At 50.7% G+C, this 26,828-nt stretch overlaps 1 protein-coding gene across 1 annotated transcript in view; it reads right to left on the minus strand.

Moving 5' to 3' along the window:
- The window catches only part of DAAM1 (dishevelled associated activator of morphogenesis 1), a 94,285-nt gene that overhangs the window by 6,672 nt on the left and 60,785 nt on the right, over window positions 1-26,828 (minus strand). The window contains exons 5-22 of the mRNA XM_059850543.1: window positions 26,311-26,382; window positions 25,040-25,134; window positions 22,657-22,990; window positions 21,445-21,555; window positions 21,238-21,341; window positions 20,742-20,808; window positions 20,285-20,402; window positions 20,022-20,160; window positions 19,618-19,676; window positions 19,101-19,288; window positions 18,475-18,780; window positions 18,264-18,371; window positions 12,787-12,890; window positions 6,866-6,950; window positions 5,969-6,075; window positions 3,156-3,244; window positions 2,628-2,796; window positions 1,777-1,884 (exon numbers count right to left, since the gene is read on the minus strand). Coding sequence (XP_059706526.1) covers window positions 1,777-1,884; window positions 2,628-2,796; window positions 3,156-3,244; window positions 5,969-6,075; window positions 6,866-6,950; window positions 12,787-12,890; window positions 18,264-18,371; window positions 18,475-18,780; window positions 19,101-19,288; window positions 19,618-19,676; window positions 20,022-20,160; window positions 20,285-20,402; window positions 20,742-20,808; window positions 21,238-21,341; window positions 21,445-21,555; window positions 22,657-22,990; window positions 25,040-25,134; window positions 26,311-26,382 — 2,363 coding nt within the window. The remainder of the gene's footprint in view (window positions 1-1,776; window positions 1,885-2,627; window positions 2,797-3,155; window positions 3,245-5,968; window positions 6,076-6,865; window positions 6,951-12,786; window positions 12,891-18,263; window positions 18,372-18,474; window positions 18,781-19,100; window positions 19,289-19,617; window positions 19,677-20,021; window positions 20,161-20,284; window positions 20,403-20,741; window positions 20,809-21,237; window positions 21,342-21,444; window positions 21,556-22,656; window positions 22,991-25,039; window positions 25,135-26,310; window positions 26,383-26,828) is intronic.

Below are 26,828 nucleotides of genomic sequence, written 5' to 3' on the forward strand. Positions count from 1 at the left end.
CTGGGTCACGGGGCAAGCATTCCTGGCAGGTTTAGTCTGGGAAAATGCAGTTTTGGGAGCTCTGTGCTCCAGCAGTTCATTACTAGTGGTGGGATTGACAGAGGCGGCAATTTCTGCTTCACAGCTGCAGGACTGGGGGGAATTCAGGGTTTTCCAGAGCTTTAGAATCTTTTTGGTTTCGCTCTGGATTGGACCAAACCCAAATGTTACATATGGTGTCCAGTTTAGAGAGAAATGATAAAGTTTAGGGGGGTAAAGAAACCCTCTGTGCAGGCGTTTTCTTTCCCATCCAAGTGTCTGTGCAACAGCTGCAGGTCAGGAGCATGGGAAAGCCAGAGCCTGCACCAGCATGGAGCATGTCCTGCTCAGCCATGCCCTCAGCTGATGCCTTCAAACTGAGCACCACACACCCACAGAACCATGGAATGTCCTGAGCTGGAAGAGACTGACAAGGATCTCCAAGTCTAACACCTGGCCCAGCACAGGACAGCCCCAATAATCCCACCCTGTGCCTGAGAGCATTGTCCAAATGTTCTGTAGCTCTGTCAGGCTTGGGGCTGTGACCACTGCCCTGGGAGAGCCTGTTCCAGTGCCCAACCACCAGAAGAACACTGTTCCCTGCATGCCAGGATTTGTCCTGTCACTGTGCTCAACCCCAATGGCTGGTGATTATTTTACATTTAATAAATGAGGATCCTTGTTTTGTGCAGTACACATCTTCCCTGGGAACCCACCACTGCTACAAGAGACCTTTGAGGCTTAGAAAACCCTCAAGCCACTGTAAACTCCATGTATATTTAACAGCATCATGAAATGGTTTGAGTGGAAGGGACCTCAAAGCCCATCCAGTTCCAACCCTGCTGCCATGGGACACATTCCTCTATCCCAGGTTGCTCCAAGCCTCATCCAAGCTGGCCTGGAACACTTCCAGGGAGGGGGCATCCACAATTTCTCTGGGTAACCTGTTCTAGCTGCACCCTCTCTAAAGGGGTGCAGTTTCAGCCCCTTTTCATGTCCACAGCTAACACAACTGGCTACAGAAATCTGTGATCTTTGCTGCTCACATCCCTGAAGCATCAAAGCCCATAAGCTCCAGCTGGAGTTTAAAACCAAAACAGAGCCTCACTGATTTCAGAGGTACTTCAGCACATACTTTAGGGCTTTGCAGGGCAACAGAACAGCAGATTCCTCCTGAACTTAAAGGTCCAGGCTCTGTTTAAGGGCTTTGCTGAACTGGGGCAGCCTGTTCCCAACAGGTTAAAAATCTGGGCAGGGTTAAAAATCTGCTTGCAAATCCCAAAAACTCCATGTTGGTAGAACAAGAGGCAGGCAGGAGCTGGATGCAGGTGAGTCCCTCCCACAGCTGCCTGGTCCTGCCTGTGCTGCAGGCAGAGCCTCCCTGGCACAGCTGCCCTTTATCTGCAGCCACACCGCAACCGCTTCCTCCCAGATTACTTAATGCACCATTAGAAATTAATTAAATGCTTTTGTGGTGAGATAACAACAGGAAGTGGCTGCTCCAAGCAGCTCTCCTCCCCCAAGCTCAGAAGTTTAGAGCCTTCACTGCAAGGGCTGGGATTTAAAGCTGCCAGGTGATGTTTGCTTCTGCGTCCTGGGCTGCTCTGGGCCAGCATGGCCATGGCTTGGGATACCCAGCCCAGCAGCCAGGATCTGGCCAGGAGGGTGAGCTGGGGTGAGGTGACATGGCAAAGCAGGCTGAAATGAGGGCAGAGGTGCTCCCAGGGCTGCCCAAGTGCCACCTCAACCTCTGCTTACTTGACTTTGGCAGCCTGTGGGATGTCTCGTAGCTCCTCGTGCAGGCGGAGGACTTTGGGATATTTCTTTTCTACGACAGTGATGAGATAGTGCAGCAAGGTGATGTTCCTAGGAGAGAGGAGCAGAGAGGTCAGTCTGGCAGCATCTTGGGGGGCTCATTGTTCAGTCAAAACCCCTGGTTAAACCCCAACCCTAGTAATGAACTATTTGAGGACTTCTGCAAGGATGCTGCTTGATGCCTGCGTGGGGACATGGGAGGGGTCTGTCCCATGCACAGCTACAGGGCAGAGCAGCCCTGCAGGAAGGGTTCTCCACAGGAGGAACCCCGGGAAGGTGACTTGAGCATCACTGCTCTTGTCCTCCAGTGTCTTTACTGACGGATGAGATCAGGCAGGTTTGAGACCTGACCCAGCTCCTCTTGTTCTGTGAACAGAGCTCAGCAGGGTAAAGCAAACCATGCAATGGCTGCATCAGCATGGGAGAGTGGCAGAGAGAGTTTCTGTGGAGAAAAGCCCCTGGGAACCCTTTCTCTGGCTCTTGGCATCTCCAAATGGGTTAAAAAGCATTTGGAAGATGATCATCCTAATCAGCCTTGGCTGCAGTTTAGTCAGCCCAGGAAGGAAAGGCCCCACCAATCGCTGTGCTGATCTGCAGCTTGGCTTCCCTTGAAAGCTGTCCTGCTCAAAAAATTGCACTCACATCACTGGATGTGCCAAATTGGGCAGCAGGAAGAGGGGACTGCTCCCACTTACCCATGTCCAAGAGTATGGGTAATGCTAATGACCCCTGAATCCCCCCAACACCCCTGGGGCCCATGGATGCTACCAAGGATAAGGGCAGGGGCTGCTCACTTGTCAATGCTGGACTTGGTGTCTGCAATCTTGTTGAGGCTGGAGATCTTAAACCCGAAGGCATTGCCCCTCTGGCCCTTGTTCATGTAGTTCCCAAAGGCCAGGACCACCTCCAGGAGCTGCTGGAGGCTGCTGCTCTGCAGCACTGCCTTGGAGCCAGCACGGATGGCTGAAAGCAGAGAAGGGTGGGACATTACCCCCTGCCACAACAGCCCACCAGCAACACCTTCAGTACCCCCAAAGAGTGACCACCAACCCCTTCCCTTCCCTTCCCTTCCCTTCCCTTCCCTTCCCTTCCCTTCCCTTCCCTTCCCTTCCCTTCCCTTCCCTTCCCTTCCCTTCCCTTCCCTTCCCTTCCCTTCCCTTCCCTTCCCTTCCCTTCCCTTCCCTTCCCTTCCCTTCCCTTCCCTTCCCTTCCCTATCACTGCCAGCTCCACGTGGACCAGGCTCATCCTGGCACAGAGGATGCTCTTCCTGGGAGTGATCCCTGTGCTGGCACAAAGTCCCTTAGCAGGTCTTGTCACTTGCCTTCCACTTTGGGTTTGACCTCTGCAACTCTCTCTGCAAACTTCTTCTTGAAGTAGAGGGACTGCAGCCTTTGCTGATAATGGTTTATCCTGGAAAATAAAGAGGAGGAACAGGCTGAGCTTTGCTTGCTCCAGGCAGAGTTTGGTTGCTCCACTGCTCACAGCTGTGCTCACAAAGCATGCTGGAGCCAGGGTGATTAAAAAATAATGACCCCTTTTCTCCCTGAAACTGTGCTGGGATGGGAAAAAAATGCCAACTGAAGCTCCTGGGGAGGATCCCTGTGGGTTCTTAAGCACATGCTTGAGCCTATCCCCTAACTCAGCAGGTTCAACAAGTGGATCTTTACACCCCACTGGTATGAACAAACAGTTCTTCCACAACCACTCCTAAGCAAAGGTGCTGATGAGGTCTGGGCTCCCCATGGCTTTGTGATGAGCTGCAGCTGGAGAGAGGCTCACCTATGACCAGAACTAATGAAACTGGACCTTCTGATCATCAGATTGATGGACTGGGCTGGAAAGCCCCTTTCCTGGGCAAGTCAGTCATGGCTCTGCTGATGTCAGTTGTGTTTATGCTAACCAAGATCTCACTTGTATGCACATGGCAGTGTGATTCGAGACCAAGGACCCATGGGAGACATGCTCACACAGAGCCATGAGCTAACTGTTATACTAATCAGAGGTGACAAAGACATCACACTTGGTTACAGATCACAAGGCAAAATTAAAAAGCCGTGCTGGAAATCAAGGAAAACATTTGCATCAGCACATTGTGCCTTCCAAAGGATGAAGGCATGGGAGCAACACTTGGGTGAGAGCCTGTGAAGAAGAAAGGTGACCTGTGATAGAAAAGCTAATTCTGAGTGTCAGTCAGCCCCGAGGGCTCAGGTCTGAGCTGCACAGCTCCATCCTGCCTGCCTCTGACACTCAGCAAGCACACAGCCCATTGTCAGTGCATTGCTCAGGGAGGATGGGAGCATTTCTATTTTTGATCTCCCAGTGCAATCTCCAATTGTAAAACTCACTGACCTTGCCAACAAGCGACTGGCTTGAAGTTCAGCTGAGAAATTCAAAGAGCTCAATGCTCAGTGCAATTCAAATAAGGAGCTTCAAGATTTTAACCTGGCACCTCTAGAGGATGTGCATGCAATAGATAAGGTTATTCATCCCTGAAGACTCCTAAGTCTTAAATGATTGCCACCAGGAGCAGGAAGAAATGACATTTCCTTTCAGTCTCACATAGTCTGAGGAGCCCTGGAGATGAGTCAGTCCTGAGGTGACAAGTGGGACTCATCTACACAGCAGGACAAAATGTACATCCATCAGGCTTGAATATTCATTAGGATGAAAGGGAAAGGAGCACTGTGTTATCATTCTAACAGCACTTCCCACCTGGGCCACAATGAATCATAGAATGGTTTGGCTTGGAAGGGACTGAAAGATCATTTAGTTGCAACCCCTCTGCCCTGTAGGGACACCTTCCATCTGACCAGGTTAGATCACAGAATCTCAGAATCATCAAGGTTGGAAGAGACCTTCAGGATTATCCAGTCCAACCATCAACCCAGAACCACCACATAATCCATCTCCCCATCCCTCTCCCCTGCTCTGTCCAGCTGCTACTTGTATGGGAGCACAACCCTGATTTTAGGACCAGAGCATCACAAATAATCCTTATAATTTGGAGCACCTTGCTTGCCTTCCTGTCTGCTTGGCCCACTCATTTCTTGATTTTAAAAACAGTAAGAAGGGCTTATTTCCCAGGCAGGCTCCATGGAACAGCCACCTCCTGACCAACCCATGCAGCCAGTGGCCAAAATGTGTCCCATGAGCCACCAACCTTCTTATTTCCAATGGCCAAAATGTGTCCTCTGAGTGTTCCAGATTGCAAGGCAAGACTATTCTATGACCATCTGTATGGCAGTTGTCTTTTGTCAGGTGGGCAGTTTGCCTTATCTCTCTCTCTGAGTGATCACAACCACTCCTCCCTGGCAGGGGACATCTGCTGATAACAGGCTAGCGAATGTCACTGCATGGCTGAGAAGAACTACAGCATCCCATTGGGAGATGTGAGCCCAGAGGGAGGAGCCAAGCATTCCTACCCGGATATAATCTGGAGACTCTGGAACACCAGCATGGCTTCCCACTGGATTTCCCAGAGGAACAGCTGCCTCTTCCACTGGATCTTCAGAGGAAGACTGCACCTTTCTACAGGATCTCTGCTCCAGTAGAACTAGACCTGACACTCCAGGAGGGCTGCAGCCACAATTCCAATGGGACTGCTACCAACACCCTGACCAAGAGGGTGTCAGGCTGAGTTCTCTGTCAGTGTTGTTCTACTGTACTGCATTGTTTTATTTTATCCTTTATTTCCTTCCCTATTAAAGAACTGTTATTTCCTGCTCCCATATTTTTTGCCTGAGAGCCCCTTAATTTAAAATTCATAGCAATTCAGAGGGGTGGGGATGGTTTACATTCTCCATTTCAGGGGAGGCTCCTGCCTTCCTTAGCAGACTCCTGTCTTTCCAAACCAAGACACTGAGGCACCAACCTGCTCATTCCCCATGGCCAGAACGTGTCCCCTGAGGCACCAACCTGCTCATTCCCAATGGCCAGAACGTGTCCCCTGAGGCACCAGCCTGCTCATTCCCCATGGCCAGAACGTGTCCCCTGAGGCACCAACCTGCTCATTCCCAATGGCCAGAACGTGTCCCCTGAGGCACCAACCTGCTCATTCCCCATGGCCAGAACGTGTCCCCTGAGGCACCAACGTGCTCATTCCCATGGCCAGAACGTGTCCCCTGAGGCACCAACCTGCTCATTTCGAAGAGGAACCGGTCAGCCTTGGCCATGCGGTCCAGCTCGTGCTTATGCTCCTCCAGCAGGTCAATGTCTCCCTTTTCAGGAACAAACTTCAGGAGCTGAACAGGAAGAAGCACAGCAGTGGACATGAGATCCATGCACACTTTTTCAGGAGCTAAAAAGTGATTTATTTCCTCGAGTCTAACACGTTTTCAGCATGTACAGGCAGTGACCCCAAGGCACCTGTGAAATAAGTGTTATTGCTGTCCCTGTGACCTTCCTCACATTACTCCATCACGTCAGTGTCTCCTGCCTCTGCCCTGCCATCACTCAGCTTTTACCACAGATGAATTAAGTCTGCTCCAAGGAGGTTTCAACATCAGCTCTGCCAGAGGAGATGTCAGTCAGGGACTCCCATTTGCTGCAACTCTACTTAATAGCAGATGGAAATTTTGTGAAATGAATCCTCCCACATCTCTGCTCAAAGTGCAATTACCAGCTCAGCTTTAAGGACAGGTGAATAATATGCCTCCAAAGGGATTCAGAGGGGGTGAAAATGGGATTCCCCTTTTGAGGATTAAAAAACACTGTCAAACCTTTCAAAAATAAACCAGTACTGAGCACAAACTTCAAGCTGCAGCCACAAAAAGGCAAAATAGCCCCACCTCAGGGTCCCAGGGCACATCCAGGTACAGGAATGGCACATGGGGGCCGTGCTGCTCCCAGCACTGATGCCACAACCAAGCTGCTTTCCTGCTGCTCCAGCCCACCTGGGTGGTTTTTCAGCATGTGGTTGGTAAATAATTTGGGGTCCAGCACACTCAAAGCTGTGCTTTTGGTCCCAAGCACTTTGCACAGCATTGTCCCAGCATGAGACAGCCACAGAAGAGCAAGAGACACGCTGCCCACCTGTTCCAGCATGTCTTTTGGGAGGTCCTCCTGCTCGTCCATCGTCAAAATCGCTCGTTTGATCTCGTCATTCGAAAGTTTCAGCCTGGGAGGTGGAGGGAAAGGAGAGTTATTCCCAACCCAGCAGTGAGGGAAGGCTCAGGAGAGTTTCCTTTCACACCTGTGCAGCACGAACAGCTGAAGCCCCAGCCAGCAGCAGCATCACTAACAGCTCTATCCAGCACGTTAGGAAGGAGGATGTGTGAGAAATGTGGTAGGACCGTGCTCTGCCAAGGCTCAGCACAGCACAGAGCAGCCCTGGCCCTGCTGAAAACAGGGGGGCAAATCCCCCCACACCAATTCCCTCTCCCCACACTGCAGCTGCCATTCCATTCCCTATTTCCCTGTTTAGCAGTACTTTACGTAAGAACTGTAAGCAGTACATTAAATATCCAACTTTCAGATGTAACACTTGTCCATAGCAATGCTGCTCCTGCAGTTCCAGCACCCCAAAGGCCACAGGGCCAATGAGGTTACATTCCCACTGGCAACAGAGCCCAGCCCAGGCTCAGGAGTGCAGCTCAGCACTGCCCCTGAACCCACTGCCACAACCCTTAGAGAAAATCTGGCCAAATTCCACTGCTGCTCTTGGATTCAAATCTCTCCCGCTTTTCCTGATCACCATTGGCTGGAGTCTTCCTCTAGGATAAAATTAGAAATAAATCAAAAATTTGGACAAGTGGATGTTCAGCATCCCAGGAAACCCATCAGTTTGGTTTTCTTTGGATGGATGGGGATTCAATGCTCTTGGAAGTGTAAGATGCTGGAAACCATCCTCTCCTCCACCTTTTTCATCCTCTACTTCACCTAACAGGAATTGAAGATGCAGCCTCAATTGGAGATTTCCAAAACCACAGACCACTGTGTCACAGGGAGCACCACCAGGCTGGGCTTTCCTGGCAGGGATCTTTCTGCCAGCAGCCCACACTGAGCTGAGGCAACAGAGAGATGGAAAGACGCCCTCAGCTCCTCCTGGGCTACAGCAGCCATTAATTACACTTTAATTTGACTGCAAGGAACCGCTCCCTGCAAGGACTTTGATTGCAAAACCACACGTATTTTTCTTATTCTTTGCATTGTGGTCTGTAAAATAATCTAAATTAAATAAAGGGAAAGCCCAGAAACTCCTGCAACTCCATTTACATCCTCTCTCTCTCTCTCCTGGCGTGCAGTCATGGTTAAAGCCATTGCAACAGACCCAGCTTAAAAAATGTAATTCCCTGTACTTGCACGCAGGGAAAAACCACAGAGTTGAAAAGACCTGTTTGAGGGACCCCACGGCCCCAGTATCAGTGATCAGTGCTGCCAAGTGCTGCTGAAACTCTGGATGTGGCTCAAAGGAATGAGCTGAAACCAGAAACACACCCTACAGCAGGATGTGAGACCTTGGAAGTCAACCTGATCAGCAGATCAAAAAGAAGATCGGGAGCTGACTTGATCACTCTGAGTAATTAAACAAGGAGGGTATTTTACACCCCCACATCTCTTCAGGGAGCAGACTGAGACTGTGGAGTTGGCTTTTGGAAGCTAAAGCTGATACAGGAAGGGTTCTGGTCTCTAAGGCCAGGGTAGCAAGGGCTTGGTTTAGCTTGGAATATTTTGCTCAAGACTGGAAGTGAAGGATTAGCTTTATTGAGACAGGTGCATCTCACAGACCTGGTAAGTAAATCTTCATTCCTTATGAGCCCATGTTTCTCATCCTGCACTCAGTCCTCTCTGATCTCCTCCTCAAGGGAGCACCCTAGACAGGGTCTGTTAATTAAGGAGTGAATTAAAATCTACCTCAGCAAGGGGAGGAAGCTCAAAGATTGCACTGAGCAGAGGCCAAGACAATTGCTGGGGTCATCATACAAGGAACAAATCCAGAATCCTTGGAAAGTATCTCCTCTGCTGCTTGCAGTAACCAGCAGCCACATCCTGGGGTCACCCTACCTGTCCCTTACAACGGCAGTGGCCAGGATGGGACATGATCTGAGGTGGGATACGAAACTGCAGGAGAACTCCAAGCAGAAACAGGAATGCTCAGACCACCAACACCAGTCTCCACCCTGATGAAAAGCAGGTATTGGCTAGGTCTGGGCATCTGGGGATCCCTGGGAGGCAAAACTGCTCCTGGGAGAAGGGGTGGTCAGGCAGCTACTCCTCATCCACAGCAAACACCTAAAGCACAGAAAAGTGCCATCATCATCTCCAGGAGGGTAGAGAAAGGTGATGGTGACTTTTCTAAGCCCTTACTCATTGAAAGCTCCTGGGAGAAGGGGTGGTCAGGCAGCTACTCCTCATCCACAGCAAACACCTAAAGCACAGAAAAGTGCCATCATCATCTCCAGGAGGGTAGAGAAAGATGATGGTGACTTTTCTAAGCCCTTACTCATTGAAAGCACAGTCAACAATAAAAACACATTTAAAAATAAAAAGGTTGGACAAAAAAAACCCCCAACTTTTCTCAGGAATCATCACAATCCAGTGCCAAGAACAAGAGCCTGCCCCTGCATCAGCAGAGAGCAAGCGCGGGGCGCCAGAAGAAAACAGCTTCTCAGACAATTTGATGGGAAAGGGGCCAGTGAAAGCTAGAAGCTTATCTATAACCACAATAATTATCATTGTTGGCAGCAGCTGTCGAAGGCGAGCCGTCTGAGAGGAACGGGGTCACAGGACTTGCTGTCACAGGGATTTAAAGGCAGCAGCCTGGCAATGAGAGGTGACAGCTCGCCAGCCCGGCCTGCTCGGCGTGGCTTTTGTCAGAGCCCGTGGAGGATGTAATAAGTGTGAAGGGGAAAAACAAATTCTGCCAGGAAAGGGACGCGCCCTCCCTGAAAAGCCACATTCATCTGAGGGGGGAAAAAATGCCTCCTGTCGCCTCGCTGGGAGAGAGGAATCAAACGAGCCATTCACAGCCGGAAAACGATGGAGAGAGGGGTGGATTTGCATCTGGCAGAAAGCAGGACTAAAAATACACACCCATGCACAGGGAGCAAAAGCAAGGACGTGGTGGGTTCACAGAGGGAGACACGGTGAGGCACTGACATCAGCAAAGCCTTCTCCAGAAAACAGAAGGAAAAAGCAAGCGTTAAAAATGTTCTTGTGCCGCATTACAGGCTGGAGGAAAATCCAGTGATCTCACTGCGCAGTAATTTCTCCCAAAGCAAGGGAAACAGGCAAAAAAATAAATCTACAGAGAGAGATAAAGTATCTCACTGGCTGTAATCTTTCCACGCTGTGAGCCAGACAATGCCTGGTGAGCTCACAAACGTCTGGGCTAAACCAGGGGCCAAGCCTGCAGGTCCTTTCACATGTGAAAGTCTGCTCAGCCCTGTGGTGGCCACGCAAGCCAGGTGGGACAGCAGCAGCCCAGCTGCCAGCCCAGTCCCTTTGGAACATTTGGGACCAGGGACCCACTGCTCTGCCCAGCTTTGGGACGGGCAGCTGCAGAAGGGTTTGCCCAGTGATACACAGAGTCTGCTGGAGGTACAGGAGCTGGACCTCAGAATACTAAGAGGATGCTTGGGCTTTATCCCTACACCACCTCTGAGGCACTTGGCATCAAATCACCCAAAGGGATTTTGGGGAGAGAAGCTCAGTTGTGGTCCTGGGAGTACCATGGGATGAACTCCAAAGCACTTCCAAAGCAGCATCTGGGCCAACTTCAAAGCCACACATCCCTGCATGAGGATGGGCCTGGGAAAAGCCATACAGAGGCTTGAGGACCACCTTGCAGGGCAAGTCTGATCCTGCTTCTCCCCTAGGAACCAGCCCACAGGGAAAGGCAGGCAATCAGCAACCTCCATCCTGCCCTTTTGTGGGATTAGTTACTGGCAATTCCTTTCCAGCCATTGCTTTCTTGGAAGAGAAAGGTTTGCTGGTGAGATGAAATTGAGACCTTCACTCAGTAGGATGTGCAAGATGCCTTTGAAGTTAAGTGCTTGGGTCTCTCCCCTTCCCACTGAAGGACCTATTTGTGTGCTTAACTTCCAAATATACACTTAAACCTCTGGCTGAATCACACCTAAACCCACTCCACGCTCAGCCTACATATGCCAGGAGCAGCTCAGCCCCAAATCCCATCGTTTTACTTGCTAATAGCTGCCTGCCACAGACATACTCATTTGCCTGCTTTAAACTCTGCTTTCATCATCATCCTTTTTTATTTGGACTGCTAGGAAGCACAAAAATCCCCAGAAGCAGCCCAGAGCAGAGCCAGCCACAGCCAGGGCAGCTTCACCCCCAAATGCTGTGGCACTCATCGCTCTCACTGCCCACAGGCTGCCTCTGGGAAAAGCACCAGGGGCTGAGTTACCCACCCAGATGGTTTTTGTTTTGCAGACATCAGCCTCTCCAAGCTTTCTAGGGAAGGAAATCAGCTGAGCTGCCCAGACAAGGCACCATCTCCACTTGGAAGAACCAGACAGAACCCACAGGCTGGGAAAATACTGAATTCAGCTGCAAGCCCAACCTGCCAGCCATGCTGCTACATCCTGGCCAGTCCTGGGTGGCACAGAAGCTTCTGTGCCTCCAGACAGCAGAGTGAATATTTTTAAATTTTACTGATGGTGGATTTATTTTTTGCTGTGTGAGTCAGAAACAAGTGGCATTTTCTGCTGTTCTTTGGGTGTTTTTCCACAAGTAGCTGCACTGACAGCTCATCCTTTCAGACCACCACAACCTGGTTTCCCTTTTCTCAGGAAATTCAGTCTGATTGGTGTAGTTTATCTTGCCAAAATAATTTTTACGATTTTGGCAGCCATTTGGAGATCAGATTAAATTGTTGGTAGCAGTGCTGAGCCTGCCTGGTGAGGAGTGTGAGGGAGGCTGTCAGACCACCAGGGCAGCTGTAAGAGGGAAACATCCCCTTCCCAAAATTCAGATGTGGGCAGCAAGGTCCTGGCTGAACTACTGCTGCTCCCTGCACCCTGCTGACATCCAGCACTTCCCCAGCCCAGACAGACCCTCTTCAACCACCAGCAAAGAGCAAACAAAACCCAGGTTGAGAAAGATAAGAAGTGAAATCAACCTCCTTTCACCTCCTGTGAAAGCTCCCTGGGTATCCCAGCCCCTCAGGGAGCTTTCCAGGGACACCAAACTGCCACCTACCTACTGAATGGCACTGTCCCCCCAAAGTGCCACCTACCTACTGAATGGCACTGCCCCCCCAAACTGCCACCTGCCCACTGAATGGCACTGCCCCCCCAAATTGCCACCTACACACTGAATGGCACTGTCCCCCCAAATTGCCACCTGCCCACTGAATGGCACTGCCCCCCCAAATTGCCACCTACACACTGAATGGCACTGCCCCCCCAAACTGCCACCTGCCCACTGAATGGCACTGCCCCCCCAAATTGCCACCTACACACTGAATGGCACTGCCCCCCCAAACTGCCACCTGCCCACTGAATGGCACTGCCTCCCCAAACTGCCACCCACCCATTAAATGGCACTGTCCCCCCAAACTGCCACCTGCCCACTGAATGGCACTGACCCCCAAATTGCCACTTGCCCACTGAATGGCACTGTCCTCCCAAACTGCCACCTGCCCACTGAATGGCACTGCCCCCCCAAATTGCCACCCACCCACTGAATGGCACTGCCCCCCCAAATTGCCACCCGCCCACTGAATGGCACTGCCCCCCAAACTGCCACCTGCCCACTGAATGGCACTGCCCCCCAAATTGCCACCTGCCCCCTGAATGGCACTGTCCCCCTCCAGTCACCACCCCCCCCGAGGCTGTAAGGCTATAGCTGGGTTCAGGTGTCACTGGCTCTCCTGCTGCACTGGTTCCTGTCATCAACCTCCTGCTCCAGGGATGAGGAGCACACTCAGGGCAGCCCAGGGCAGGGTATCAAGCATCTCCCCACTCCCCACAACAAGGCTTTAACCATACCTGGAGAGGAGGATGTTGCAGTTCTGAGCTCTCCTGCCATCTATGACAGAAAGCTCCTTGACTTTGTGCCGGGAACTCAACGTGTCATCGATGGCATCTTCCTTCTACAAGAAAATAAGAAGAGGAAAAGCCTGGAGAAGAGCCATGGAGCAGCAAGGACATTCAGTGCTCTCAGCACACAGCAGTGTGATACACAGTGGGCCCCCATAAATCAGGAGTGGCACCACAGGTTATGGGTAAAACCCCTCTCCTGTAAGTGAAACACAGTAAGCCATTTCATAAACCAGAGCTGGCTCAGAAGCCACTGGTTAGAAATGTAAATATTTTCTCAGACAGGGAAGATTTAAAAATCTGCAAACACACGGGCGCTGCTGAATAAATAAAGGCTGGCTTTCTCAGCATACATACCTGTGATACTTCATTAAACCCTCACATGGAGGATTTCATTATGGGCTGCTGCACACACTCAGCATTGCTCTTGCTCCTCACCCCAGCTAACCAATACAGGCTATCAGGCTTGCAAAAGCAACCAGCAGCTTCTTCAGTGAAACTCTCCCAAAAGAAGGGATTTGAAAGCAGGAATTGGTGTGGAACAAGCACCTGTATCTCCTAAGTGGCTTAAACACATTACCTTCAGGTGAGTAACAATACTGTGGTTGTGGGCAAATGGGCAGATCTACATAACAGCAGCTTTGTAGGGCTGCCCGAGGAGTTCATGTTGCCCCAGGTTTTAATTTACCATATTGCATATTTTAGTAAGGTTAATCAATTAAAAGCTGGCTATTCAATCCTTCTGGAAGGAACACAATCTGGAGCTGTAAGGTCCTGAACGTTACAGATCCACACTAAACATCCACGAGGCAGGAGACCTGGCACATGGCCACTGCAAGGGCCGAGAGTGAGCACTGAAATCACCATTTTTTTTACTAATTTTCTTGTTTCAACTAAGAAAAGATGCAGATTTGAGAAGTGGTAAAAGAGGCAGGTGATTGAAAATGGGCTCCAAGTCACCCAGCACCAGCTGCCCCTCTCATGTGCCTTGCCAGCTCTGACCAAGCAGAGAGCTTCAACCTGTGGGTTTATTTCCATCTTTTGAAAACGAAAGCTGCTCAGGGGTAGGAGCTTCTCTGTGGAGTTAAAAATCCAACTGCTGGACTCAGACATTGGCTTTCACCTCAGGCCAGACAGCAGAGAGGGTGGGTTCTGCCTTACCAGCCTCCCCAGCACCAACTCTCAAGCTGCTCCCTCTGGTGATCTTTGCACCTCTCTGATTCAACCCCATTTGTCACACATGAACCCCCCTGAGAAGCAGCCATGTGTCCCTGTGTCCCTGTCCCCAGCCCCACGCTCACCCTGCCCACATCACACTCCTGCAGGTGCTCACTTACCTGTCTGGAGCTACCATTCACAAAGAAGTCCTACAGCCATAGCAGAAGCATGGAAAAAGGCAGTAAAAACACATGCAGTTCAGTGATCTCAGCAAAACCAGAGGGAACTGAAGCACAGGGAAGGGAAACATGCAATATGGGGGGGATGCAGGTGAAAATGTGGGTGATGGGATGTGCAGAAGAGGAGAGCTGATGGAAGAGGAGGCTCCTGAATGGATCAGGCCAAGGCACATTGTGCACAGGGGTGAGGAGGGGACACGGGATGAGGTGGGAGGATGCTGGCCAAGCCCTGCTACTGGCCCAAAGGCACAGCACTGCTCAGCCAGCCGTGCCTGGAGGAAAATTGCTGGTTCTTGCACATCTGAGGGACTGAAATGCCAATGTGACTGCCAGGAAAAACAGGGCTTATAAGTGGAAATAAGGAGAGGCGCATCCCGCAGCGAATCCGGCCGCAGCAAAACTTCACCACTGGCCACAGCAACACACTTCCCCTCGAGTTCTCATCCTCCTCCTCCTCCTCCTCCCTGCTTCTCCAGGGCTCAGCAGCCTGGCCAATGCCACCCCAATGCCCAGCAGCAGCAGGCCCCTCCCCAGACCTGGCTGTGCTGCTGGGCTCTCCCCAGCAGGCTGGATGCAGGTGCAGTAAAGCTGGCACCACACACATGTGCACACACACAGAGTTTTCCTTCCCCATCCCCTTGGCTGAGCTCTGCTGATCAAAAGCCATGTGGCTAAAAGCCTCTGGTTCAGTAAAGGCTAAGGATCAGTGTTTCACTAATCAATCTGTACCCAGCAGCCTCCTTTGTGGGACAGGCACAAAGCACACCCACAAGCTGCAATGGGTGTCTTCATCTTCATTTAACTGGTCCCTAATTAGGAGCTCTTCCTTCCATTTCAACCCTCAGACCTGCCCCATGATGCTCAGAGTTGCCCCAGGCTGCTGGAGAGGGAGGACATGGTGGCTTTCTCTGCAGAGCCCTGCTCCAGGAGAGGGAGGGCTCCTTGTGCATTAAGGTACAGAAAAGGTTCATACAAAAACCCTCCTTCTCTGCCTCAAACCAGCCTCATCCCTGCCCCTCTCCCTCACAGGAGCTGTGATCCAGCCTCTGCTGCAGGATGGTGTAAGGAGGAGCAGCTTTAAATGTGCTGTCACCATCCCTACAAACAACTCCCAGCCCTGCTGTCCCTGGCCCCTGTGCAGGTCACTCTTCTTGCAGGGAGGAGCTGGAGGCTTTCCTGCCTTCATCCTTTTTTGGGAGATGAATTCTTTCCCAGCTCACTGCTAAGCCCCTGGTTCAACAACACATATTTTTTTCCACTTGGCCCTGACTCTTTTACATCACTCACCACTGCAGGACCTGCCAGAACTGCCCTGGCTGTGTCACTGCTACTTATCAACATCACTCCCAGCCTCCACCTCCATGAAGACTCTCAAGGCATCCTGACAGAGGCACAAACCCCTGTGTAGTTTAAGCCCTGATGGTCCTGGACTTGCCTTTCTCCATCACTACATGCACACCCTCACACAGCTGCTGCCAGTTCTCATGCCATAGCCAAAATCTCCTGCTGGCTTTTCTGTAAGTGCTGGTATTCTGTACAGCTGCAGGGCTCACAGCTTCTCTGGGGACAGGGACATCTGCAGAGCCTTGGCTGGGAGGCTCCAGGCTCTCCTCACAGCTTCTTGCCTTGTGAGGCAGGGATGCTCCCCAGGAAGCCCAGAGGGTTCCTGTGCTCCCCACTGGAAAGGGCCCTTCCCAAAAGCTGCAGAGCTCAGCTAATAGCCTGCATTTACATCCCAGCTTGTGATGTGGGAAAAACATTTAAAGAGATGCTTAAAATTAAGTACATGGTTAAGCCTCGGGTCTGTGCAGCACTTTGGGATTCCCAGGCACTCTGGCAGCAAAACCAGACAAATCCCAGCAAAGGCAGCCCCAGAGCAGGCACCCTGGGGGGGTCAGAGAGCTCTGTGCACTGCACACACCTCTGCCTGCTGTCCCACAGGGATACACCCCCTGACCATGCATCTTCAGAGCCCTGCTTTGTCTGGGGGCATGGGCAGACAGGCAGCCCCTGATGCCCCATGTCCTGTGGATGCTGTGACTCAGGCCAAGTGAGAGGCACGATCACTGAGCAAGTGGCTCAAGACAGGGAACAGGCAGGGAGAACCCTGCTCCTCCCTTGCTTCTTTGTGACAGAAACCAAGTTTTGCTAGAGCTTGAACATGCTGTGAGTTATGAAACCATTATTAGTTCATTGTGCCTCAGGGACAGGCTGTTCACTCCCCCTGCCCCCCACCATGTACTCAGAGCCCTGTGGTTTGCATGTGTTACAGAACCACAGACTGGCTTGGGCTGAAGGGACTTGAAAGATCCTCTAGTGCAACCCCCCTGCCATGGGCAGGGAACATTCCACTCCACCAGGCTGCTCAGAGCCCATCCAGCCTGGAACACTTCCACTTCTCCTGATCTCCTGGAGCCACTCTAGCCCCACACACTGGTGCCTGCACTGCTGCTGGCTGCAGAGCCATGCACCCCCTCTCCATCCTGGGACTAAGGCTGGGAGCACCCTGGGGACTCCCAGCTAGACAACCACATCCCTCAGGCCCAGGGAGATGTGTCCCATGGCTCCACTCACACAGAATGAGCCATAAGGAACTTGTGCACCACGTCCCCAAGGGCAGCTCCAGCCCCAGCAGCATCTCACAGGTGGGATTCTGCCTTGCCTTTCCCATCTGCCTTTCAGATGCTCTCACAGCACCTCCTGCCAGTGCCACCCCAGCCCCTGGCTCCTCCATTCAGCTCCCTTCTGGTCCTCGTCCCATCTGGGGTGTAAGCTCATGTCACAGCTCTCTTTGCACCATCTCCCTGTTCCTCCTGGCCCCAAACCTAACCAGCCACTTCACCCAGCAGGACCTCAGCCAAGCCAAATTATTTTTAAATTCCTGCCTGGCAATAATCCTCATCACACCAGGTGACTCATGGGCTCGGGCCCGAGGGCAAACCATCCTGCTGACACTCAGGTTTCTATTCTTGCTCCTCTTCCATTTCCATTCCCTGTCCTCAGACATGCCCTCCAGTAGGCATGAGTCAAACTCAAAAAATGCCAGGAGAAAGAGACATTGCTGTGGTCACCTATTCCCAAAACACTGGGGCAGGCAGCACGTACTTCTGCTGGGTTACTCTTCATATTTGCCCTGCTCTAATCCACCCTGATCTTTCCCTCAATTAGCCCCTGGAACAGATTAAACTCTCACACTGCCTAATGAGCTTATGGGTCTGGTCCACTCCTTCCTGGCACCATCCCTCTGACTGGGCCTGGCACGAAGGAGACAAGCTGCTCTCTTCTTCCAGGAACACAGCCAGGTGTTCAGCAGGTGAACATCCTTTTTCAGCCTCTCTCCTTGCTTTTTCTCCTGCCCTCTTGAAACACTCATTGCTTTTGCCCATTTTCACCCTGCCTGGGGTAAAATAAGTGTCTAACTTTCTTCATGTGCTTTGATGCCTTCCAAATTGGGCCTATAGTGCTTGAGCAGGAGATTAAAAAGCAGAGACTTTTGCCTGCAATGACATTATTTTGGTTTGGAATATTTGTTCAAAGCTCACATTTTGCTCTTGGCTCACTACAAAAATAAAAGAAGAGACCCACCCATGGTAGATGTGGGCAAAACTTAGTCCCTCTTGGCCAGAGAGGGATAAAAATTTTCCACCCAATACAGACACATGGAGAAGTTGCTGTTAAGAGCAATCCAAAAATATTACCCAACTGTGGCCACATCTGGGGGTTATTTTCATAACATTCCCTGTCTCTCTTTTTTTTTGTGTGTGTGTGTGTGGTTTTTTGGTCACCACCAAATCTTCAGGGTGCACGTGGTCAGGTGTGTGGAATCAGGCACGTGAGCCACCAACAGCTGCCTCAACACCAAGGCTCTGGCACGTGGATGAGAGGGCAAAGCAGATGAAGCTGATCTGGCAAACATGGCTTTGGTATGAAATAATGATGGGAGATGTGTTTTGGGACCATAAATGAAACCACGTGATCCCATAATGGTGGCACCTCACCCAGGTGTGCCCACCCTGGGCCAGCTGTTACCTGCTGTCTTTGGTAGGCTGAGAATGTCCTTTCCAGATCTTCAAGGTCCAGGATTTTGAACACTTTTGTGTCGTCTATGTTGGTCCACACGGTGCCTGCCAGCTTGTTCTGCAAGACAGGGGGAGCATTGCAGCTGGGGGTCCCCACCCACTGCCCTCACCTCACCATCCAGCACCTCCAGTCTCACTGCCCACATTTTTGCCCAGCTTACCTCTGGAAGCTTGGACCAGTTGAAGGACTTGAGGGCGTTGGTTGGCTGAGGGATGCTCTTCTTCTTGAAGGCCATGCCCACAGGTGGTCCAAGGGGAGGCATCAGCCCACCCAGGGGTGGGGGGCCAGGGGGAGGTGGGGGACCACCTGGAGGAGGTGGTGGGGGAGGAGGTGGGGGACACACTCCTGGGAGTGGGGGGGGTGGTGGAGGGGGAAGAAGGGAGCCAGGAGTTGGAGAAGGTGAAGGACCACCAGGTGCTCCTGGTGCCATGGGAGGTCCTCCAGGACTGGCAGCACAGATTGCCCTCTGGGAGAGAAAGAGGAATGGGGACTGGTCATGTGGAGGTGAGAGACACCACTTAAAAAATACCCCCATGCTGAGTTTTAATTAATTAGGCTAAATTTTAGGAAACTAAGGAAGCATTCAAAGACTTCAACACTCCTGACTGAGGCTCAATGCAGCTGAGAGGCAAAATCAGCCCACCCCTAGGGACAGACACCTTGGTGGCTCTTCCAACAAGCCTCTTTCTCAGTCCCCCCACGCAGCTCAGCCTCTTGGAATCACCCCACAGCACGTGCAGGGGGTTGGGGACTGGGCCCACAGCAGGAGCAGGACTGAGGTCTCACCCTGCTCATCTCGTGGAGCTGTGCTGTCAGATCTGCCACTTGCTGCTTGACCTGCTTGTGCTCGCTGGACTCCTTCTCCAGCTTCTCCTTCATCTTGTTCAGTGTCTGCATCATCTCCTCCTTCTCCTGGGCCTTGGCATCACACTCCCTCTCCTTCTTCTCCAGCTTCTGCTGCAGCTCTGAGTGCTCTGAAACAGCCCCAGGAGACCACTTTGGGTGACAAACACTCCTTTTTGCCATCAGCAGCCCATGGGGGGCTAAACCCCACACTGCCCTGCAGAGAAGCTGCAGCTGGCAAAAGGGAGCCTGTGCTGTGCCTCAACACCACATCTGGAGCCTCCTCATGAAAAAATATTATTTGCTTTGCCCATTTCCCATGTCAGCCCCATGGCATGATAGTATCTCAGCCCTTCAGTAAAGCCTGCAGATATATGTATAAATAAACATATAAATACATGTGTATGGTAACTGTTTAGCCAAGGTTAGAGTTCACACTCTGTATTCCTCCACCACTCACCTTTTCTCATTTTCTCTGCTTGCTCTTTCCACTGTTTCACTTCATTTTCATTGACTAACCTAAAAGGAGAAGGGATGTAGCACATGAGACAATCCTACTACAGCAAACAGGAGACCAAGGAACACGACTGAGAAAGTGAAATTTAAGGCTCCCAAACTGGTACACCTCATAGCTCTGCTCTGTCCCCTCAGCAGGGTTATGGAAAATTTATCAGGGAACACACAAAAACTCCTAAATCTCAAATATCACCTGCAAGTGCTGTCTAACAAAAAGGATGGCTAAGGTGGGGTGGGTGAGTCTGGGGAGCCAACAGCTCCAGGGATGCTGGCTGGTGTCCAGCCGAGGAGCAGGAACACCACTGTGTGACAGTGACCAGCAAGGAACAGTGACCCTTGAGCACTTACATTCGTACAACATTTTTAATGTTGAAGTTTTCCAGGGGAGTGGCATCGGGGTCCTGCCCTTTGTCACTCTGGATGACAATCTGCTGCACGATCCTGTCCAGCAGCAGCCAGTACTGGACGGTGTTGCCGCTTCTTTTATCTGCAGGGAAGGAAGGGGAGAGACTGACGTGAGCAAAGGGGAGGCTGTGACACTGCTGGGCAGGAGGGCTGGGCTGCCAAGCCTCCAGCAAGCCCTGGCTGTCCTGGCCTCTCCTGGGACTCACAAGGCATCTGGAGACAGTGGTGCAGGATGGACATAAAGTGCGGGTACGCCTCGCTGTGCGTCAGCCTCTTCCTCGTCAGCTCGAACATCTGAGTTGCACTTTTGGTGTCAATGTGGACCTGTGGGCAGGAGCCAGGCAAGGTCAGGCCACTGCAGCCACGACAGCATCTCCTGTTCCTGAGTCTCAGCTTCACAGCCCATGAGTCACCCCCACCCCAAAACTGACAGACAAACCGGACCCCACGCCCTGCGAGGGGCAAACAGAGCTGCTGGGCAGGCAAAGGACACAAGGGCTAAAGCAGGCTCTAGGATAGATGTTGCAAAAGAGCAGGGCAACAGGAAAGATTTCCAAGCTCCACATTTTATCCAGAAGATCACTCTTTGTCCCTTTGACTACTCCTTTAAAACTAACTGTGACACTGAGTGCCGGTGTCTTCATCAGCAGCATTCGTACTCACCAGCTCAAATCTTTTGGCAAACTCCAGTTCATCTTCATTTCTAAGCATTTCAAAGAAATCTAAGTGCCTGAGGAAAGAAAGGGAAAAAAAAACCAAACCAGAACAACCTGTTAAAAGCAGATATAAATGTGACATTTAGTAAATTACAGGCAGCTGGTCTGTCAGCAGACCAGACACTGGGAGGGCTTGAAACACCAAGTGGACCTTCAGCTCTGACTTCCTAATCACTACAGGATGTGCAAGAAGCCTTTTGGGATGAGAAGAGGTGGATGAGGGCAGACAGCATCCCCTGAACTCCTGATGGCACATCCTCCCCAGCTCAACCCTACATTAGAATGCAGCAAAACCATGTTGGAATTTTTTTCTCCTTCTCTGGAGACAGCAAGGAATTTCTGTGAGAGGTGTGACTCTAGAGCCATGTGATGTCCCCAAAGGCCAACACCTGAAGCAAGGGCAGCAGACAAAAATCACAAACGTGCTGGGGATCCCTACTCACCGGTCGAGGGTTGAATTTTCATGTTGCCTTAGTTTGTCAATGACTGGCTGGATGCCCAGCATGAGGAATTCGTATCTCAGATGGAGTCTGAAATCCAGGCTTTCCTGCAAGGGACAGTTGTGGGCTCAGCACACCCTCAGAAAGCTCACTGAAATCAACACCCCAAGCACACCCCAAGCCTCGCAGTGCCAGAGCCCTGGTGCTCACCACGCCTGCCCCCTGACTCAGCACAGCATTGATGAAGGACATGATGGCTGTCTTGAGGCTCACTTCATCTCGGTACCGGCCCGTGCTCTTGTCCAGGTCGTTGATCAGCGTCTGCCAAGCACAAGGGGTCACTTCAGTGCCCTGTGACAGCCCCAGTGCTGCCCAAACAGCCAGGGAACATCTCCTCCTGATGCTCCATCAGCTGCTGGCCACCCCAGCACCCAGCCCATCCAGGTATGCTGCAGCCTTGCAGAGCTCTGATCCCAGTGACCCTGCACAAGCAAGCCTTTTATTTTGGTGGGTGTCACCTTAAATAACTGTTTCCTCCCTCCTCCCTCCTGCAGATCCCATCAGACACAGCTCTGGGGTAATTCTGGATTTTTCAACTTGCAAACAGCCATAACAAAACATTTGCAAGCTGCCACTTGGATATTCAGGAGGAGAAAGGGATAGGAATGCTGAATTTCAGGGGCTGAGGAGTGAGTGGAGACCTACTGTTGTGGTTTGGAATGGTGGAAATGTAGGGAAGTGATGTAAAACTTTTTGTTCCCAAGGATGAAGATGATTTTAGAAATAAATAATGAAAGTTTTTACCTTTAAAAACTCATCTTTAAAACAATACCCCATAAATCAACATAACCCATCAACAAGCTGTAAAAAAACTTGTAGAAGACAGGAGGGACTCCATGATAACAGGGTTCCCCAAAGAGCTGTTATCAGTGAAGGAATTAGAAAACACAAAAGAACTGGGTTTTTCCCTCTTATAAAAAAATCTCCATAACATTAATAAAAAAAAAAAACTTATCTCCCTAAGTAAACTGAAAAAAACCCAAACTATTTTAGAAATAATAACTGACAAGAAATTTTAGGTTTTAAGAAAAAAAAGGTTGCGGTGTGGAGAGAAGTGCTCTGAAGAGTTTATTTTAATTTTTATTACCTTATTTCCTTTTAATTACTTTCCTTATTTCCTTTTAATTACTTTCCTTATTTCCTTTTCATTTATTAATAAATTTTTTTTTATACCCTCTTAAAGTTTTAAACCTGCTTCACCATTCTCCTAACCCTTTCTCACAACAAGAAGTAAACACACTAATAATTAACCGGCACCAAACCCACCATCCTCTTTAATCCATTAACCAAAAAAAAAAAAAAAAAATCTCAAAATGAGTCAAAATCTCAAATTACCAAACCAAAATCAGCACATCCACCTACCTGAAAACGAGTCCTTTCACTGGCATATTTCTGGTAGTGCAGCATGGCCTCCAGTACCTTCTTGTGGCCCCCGGGAACCAGGCACACGGCGCCCATGATTTCCAGCACTGCCACTTTTGTCTTAATATTCTCTGTGCTCAGACTCTGAGCAATGACATTGATGCTCTCCAGGTGGGCCAGGACGTGGGCCCTGCCCAGGGAGTTGTTCATTAGTGCTTTTATACACCCAATGAGCGAGGTATGTATTCGAGACTCTGCTGTCTCATAGTCCATGCTTTTGAGAAAGTTGAGGATACAGGATAAGCCATCCAGGTCGATGAAGCGGGTCACAAACCTGCCAGAAAAGGGGGTTTTCACTTCAAAACAAAATCCTGAAAGTCTGCCTTTTACCCTCAAACAGCCTGTTGATGTGCACCTAGAACCTTCCTGTGTACTTGTTCATGGATAACAGAAAGCCTGAAGGACTCCTGTGGCCCAGACACAGGGATGGGGGTGTAAAAATCAATTTAATTGGTGCCTGGTTGCCTATGCTGCCTGCACAAGGTTCCACAGAGTGAGGGTATTTCAAAGAGAACCAGCTAACCCAGCCACCAACACAGGTCTTGGGATGGAGGTTGGAAGTTTGCAGTCACACTGCAAAAAATACCAACCTGAGTCTTGAGACCAGTTTTTGACCTGGAAGAAGATCCCAAGCCCTGAAGTCACCTCCTCATCATCTGCAGACACCTCCATGTCAGCCTTTCTGCCTTCTGCCACCTCTCCTGCCTCCCCATCCACACCCTTCTCCTCCCTCAGGCACAGCTCCCCAATTTAAGGGATTTCTGATTTTTACCATGATTCACAATGCCACCGACCAGAGAGCAGACAGCAAACACAGGGCAGTGCCAGGCAGGTTCACTAGAGCAGGCAGACCCAGCACTGCACCCTGCTGAGGCATTTTAGGGCCCCCATGCCCAGTGCCACCCAGGCTGGGTGTCCCCTGGTTTGGCAAAAGGCTGGAAAGCAAATGAGCCAAGAACATCCCAGCACTGGGATGATTTTAATTCCAAACAAGCCATGCTGATGGGCAGCAACAAAAGGAGTAATTGCAGGCTTGTGGAAAACTGCTTTCTCTCCTTCAAAGCTTGCTCTTCTCCCAGCCAAAGTCAATAGGAACGTTGGTGTTCACTTCCCTGGGTGCAGAAGTAGGTCCAACAGGTAAAATTTTCTCCAGAGCCTGCTGCATGCCTCAAAAAACACCCAAACCCCACTTTTAAGGATTTTATAAAGTTTCATGGCTGGCCACCAGCCCTGCTCACTGCAGGGGCCAGCACCCACAAGGTCCAGGTGTCACAGAAATCAGGTGCTCCCCCTGGACCTTGGGAATTTCTGACCATCAGCCACAGGTGGGAGAGGGAAAGGTACTTGCAAGCAACAGTAAATTTGTTTCTTCCATAACCAAAACAGGTCAGGCACTTCCCAATGGAACATATTCCCATCAGATGTCAACCTGAGGCACCTGAAGTGTTGCAAAAGTGTGCATGCAGACTCCAGAGAAAACAAAACTAGGGAAAGCTACAGACATTCAGAAAGCATCCCAGCCTTCATTTATCCTCCCATCAAAAATTGTTTTCCATTTCATAAAAGCCTGAAGATTCATGTGACTTTATTCCCTCATAAAGTGTAAGAGGAGTTGAAGTTGAAACAAAGGTCCTAGCTGACCTATAAAAATTGTTGTTTTCTTGGGGAAAAAAAAATCAATCTTCAAGGAATTTTTAAATTCTGTTCAGTACAAAGGAAAATTTGGAAAAATAAAAATGTTGCCTGATTTGCCTGAATAAACAGGGAGGCCCTGGTGGCTCCTGGTCACTGAAGGACCAAGAAAAAGGAACAAAATGACAAACAATGACATAATAAAAAGCAGTTGGTGAAACCAAAAAAAGGCAGTTAGTGCCTCAGAGTCCTCATCTCCCTCACTCTGTACAGCTCCCATTTATATCCCTATTTAACCCCTGCTCTGCCAGAGAACTCAAATCCAAAGCCACAACCACAGCAGGAAAGGGAAAGGGAAGGGAAGGGAAAGGGAAAAGGAAAGGGAAAGGGAAAGGGGAAAGGGAAAGGGGAAAGGGAAAGGGGAAAGGGAAAGGGGAAAGGGAAAGGGGAAAGGGGAAAGGGGAAAGGGGAAAGGGAAAGGGGAAAGGGAAAGGGGAAAGGGAAAGGGGAAAGGGGAAAGGGGAAAGGGGAAAGGGGAAAGGGAAAGGGGAAAGGGGAAAGGGAAAGGGGAAAGGGAAAAGGGAAAGGGAAAGGGGAAAGGGAAAGGGGAAAGGGAAAGGGGAAAGGGAAAGGGGAAAGGGGAAAGGGAAAGGGGAAAGGGAAAGGGGAAAGGGAAAGGAAAGGGAATTGCCTCATTGGTTTTGTCCGCAGTGCAGTCTTCAAACTTTCGATTGTTTTATTTCTCTCCTCCTCATCTTCTTTTTCCAAGGCAATCAGGGATTTTCTCTGTGCAAGGAGGAAGGCAGAGATCAGAAGGGGAATCTCCCTGTGTGCCCAAAGAGTGGCAGTGCCCACCACCCACTGTGCCAAGCCATGGGGATCCTAAACCCATCCTGGAAGTCTGGAATCCTTATGGCAATCCCAGAACTTGGGAAAAGGAGCAGTGAGGAAAACTACTCCATGGACTGCAAGGAGACAGCCTGGACTGGGGACAGAGGGATGAAGGCACTGTCTCCAAGCCCCCACACAACTCCTGCTCTGCTCTGCACTGGTGTGGCCTCCCCTTGAGTCCTGGGGGCAGTTTTGGGCACCACATGGTAAAAAAAGACATCCAAAAAAGGCATTAGGCTATTGGAGATCATCCAGAGTAGGCCATGGGGAAGGTGAACAGCCAGCCCTGTCATTCCCAGTGCAACCCAGCAGTGTCCATTCAGCTGGGGACAGGGACAGCGTGCACAGGATGCATCTCCCACACTGGATTTTGCTCTCCAGCTGGGGCTGGGGCTGGATTTGACTCCTGCACCAGCTCTGCCTGCTCTCTGGGCATGCATGAGGCACAGCTACAGCTACAGCAGCTCCCTGAGTGGTTCCTGCAGCACCCAACAGTGCTGGGCCCCCAGAGGTGTCAGGGTGAGCCCTGCCAGCCCTGGCTGAGGCTAATCCAAGGCAGAAAGGGACCCAGCAGATACGAGGAGCTGTGCTGACCCCTCCATTTAACCCAGCTCCTCTTCAGCAGCACGTCAGGGAGATCACAGCCACCCTCCAGGCATCTGGCAGGCTTTGATCACAAGCTCTGCTCAGGCTCAGGGCTCTGCCTGGCTGGCAGCCCATGGCCAGCACTGGGTGTTCCTGCCTTCCCAGAGGGAAGCAGCACACTCCCTCCTGGCTCACAGCCCCTGCTCATCCCTCTGGAAGTGCTCAAGGCCAGGCTGGACGGGGCTTGGAGCTACCTGGTCTGGTGGAAGGGGCTTGGAACTGGATGTCCTTCGAGGTCCCTTCCCACCCAAACCCCAGCCATGGTTTTCTGTGGCTGCACAGAACAGCCCAGGTGCTGCAGGAACATCTCCATTTCAGAGCTGTAGCTGTTGGTCTAACAGGTGGCACTGCCACCCTCCCAGGCACAATGCTGGCAGGCTGTCCCCACCGGGGGTCAGAGGCACCAGGGCTCTGGGCAATACTCACAGCAGCCATTGAATTCAGCTGATCAATGTAGAACTCTGGCCAGCTGGTGGCTCCTTTGTTTTCTTCCTGGTCCTGGGTAGGGGATAAAAAAAAAGTGAAACAAAGCCAGATTAGTAAAAAAATAGTATTAACATTCCCTGGCCCTCATGACCAACCATTTCTGAGGCAGCCCTGAGCTCTTGCAGTAGTTTATATTAATGTAAGTGTGACTTTCTGTATTCTGAGCTTACCCCTGACTCCAGCTATGGGAACATTACCTGATTTATTGAACTGCCATAAATACAAATATACCACCTGCCTCTGACCAAACACTGCCACACTGATACTGCACCAGTGCTGTGATTATCAGCTTCAGGGAAACCAGACTGAAATTTTACATCCAAATCTCTCATTTCAACACCACAGTGCCCTTGAAGCTTTGGCTGCAGAGCCTTGAATATGCTCAGGGGGGGAAAATGTTTACAAGCAGTGAAGAATGTTTAAATGTGACATGATCTAGGCTGCACTCCTGGAGCAGA

This window comes from Haemorhous mexicanus, chromosome 6 (assembly GCF_027477595.1).
Source record: "Haemorhous mexicanus isolate bHaeMex1 chromosome 6, bHaeMex1.pri, whole genome shotgun sequence".
Classification (NCBI taxonomy): domain Eukaryota; kingdom Metazoa; phylum Chordata; class Aves; order Passeriformes; family Fringillidae; genus Haemorhous; species Haemorhous mexicanus.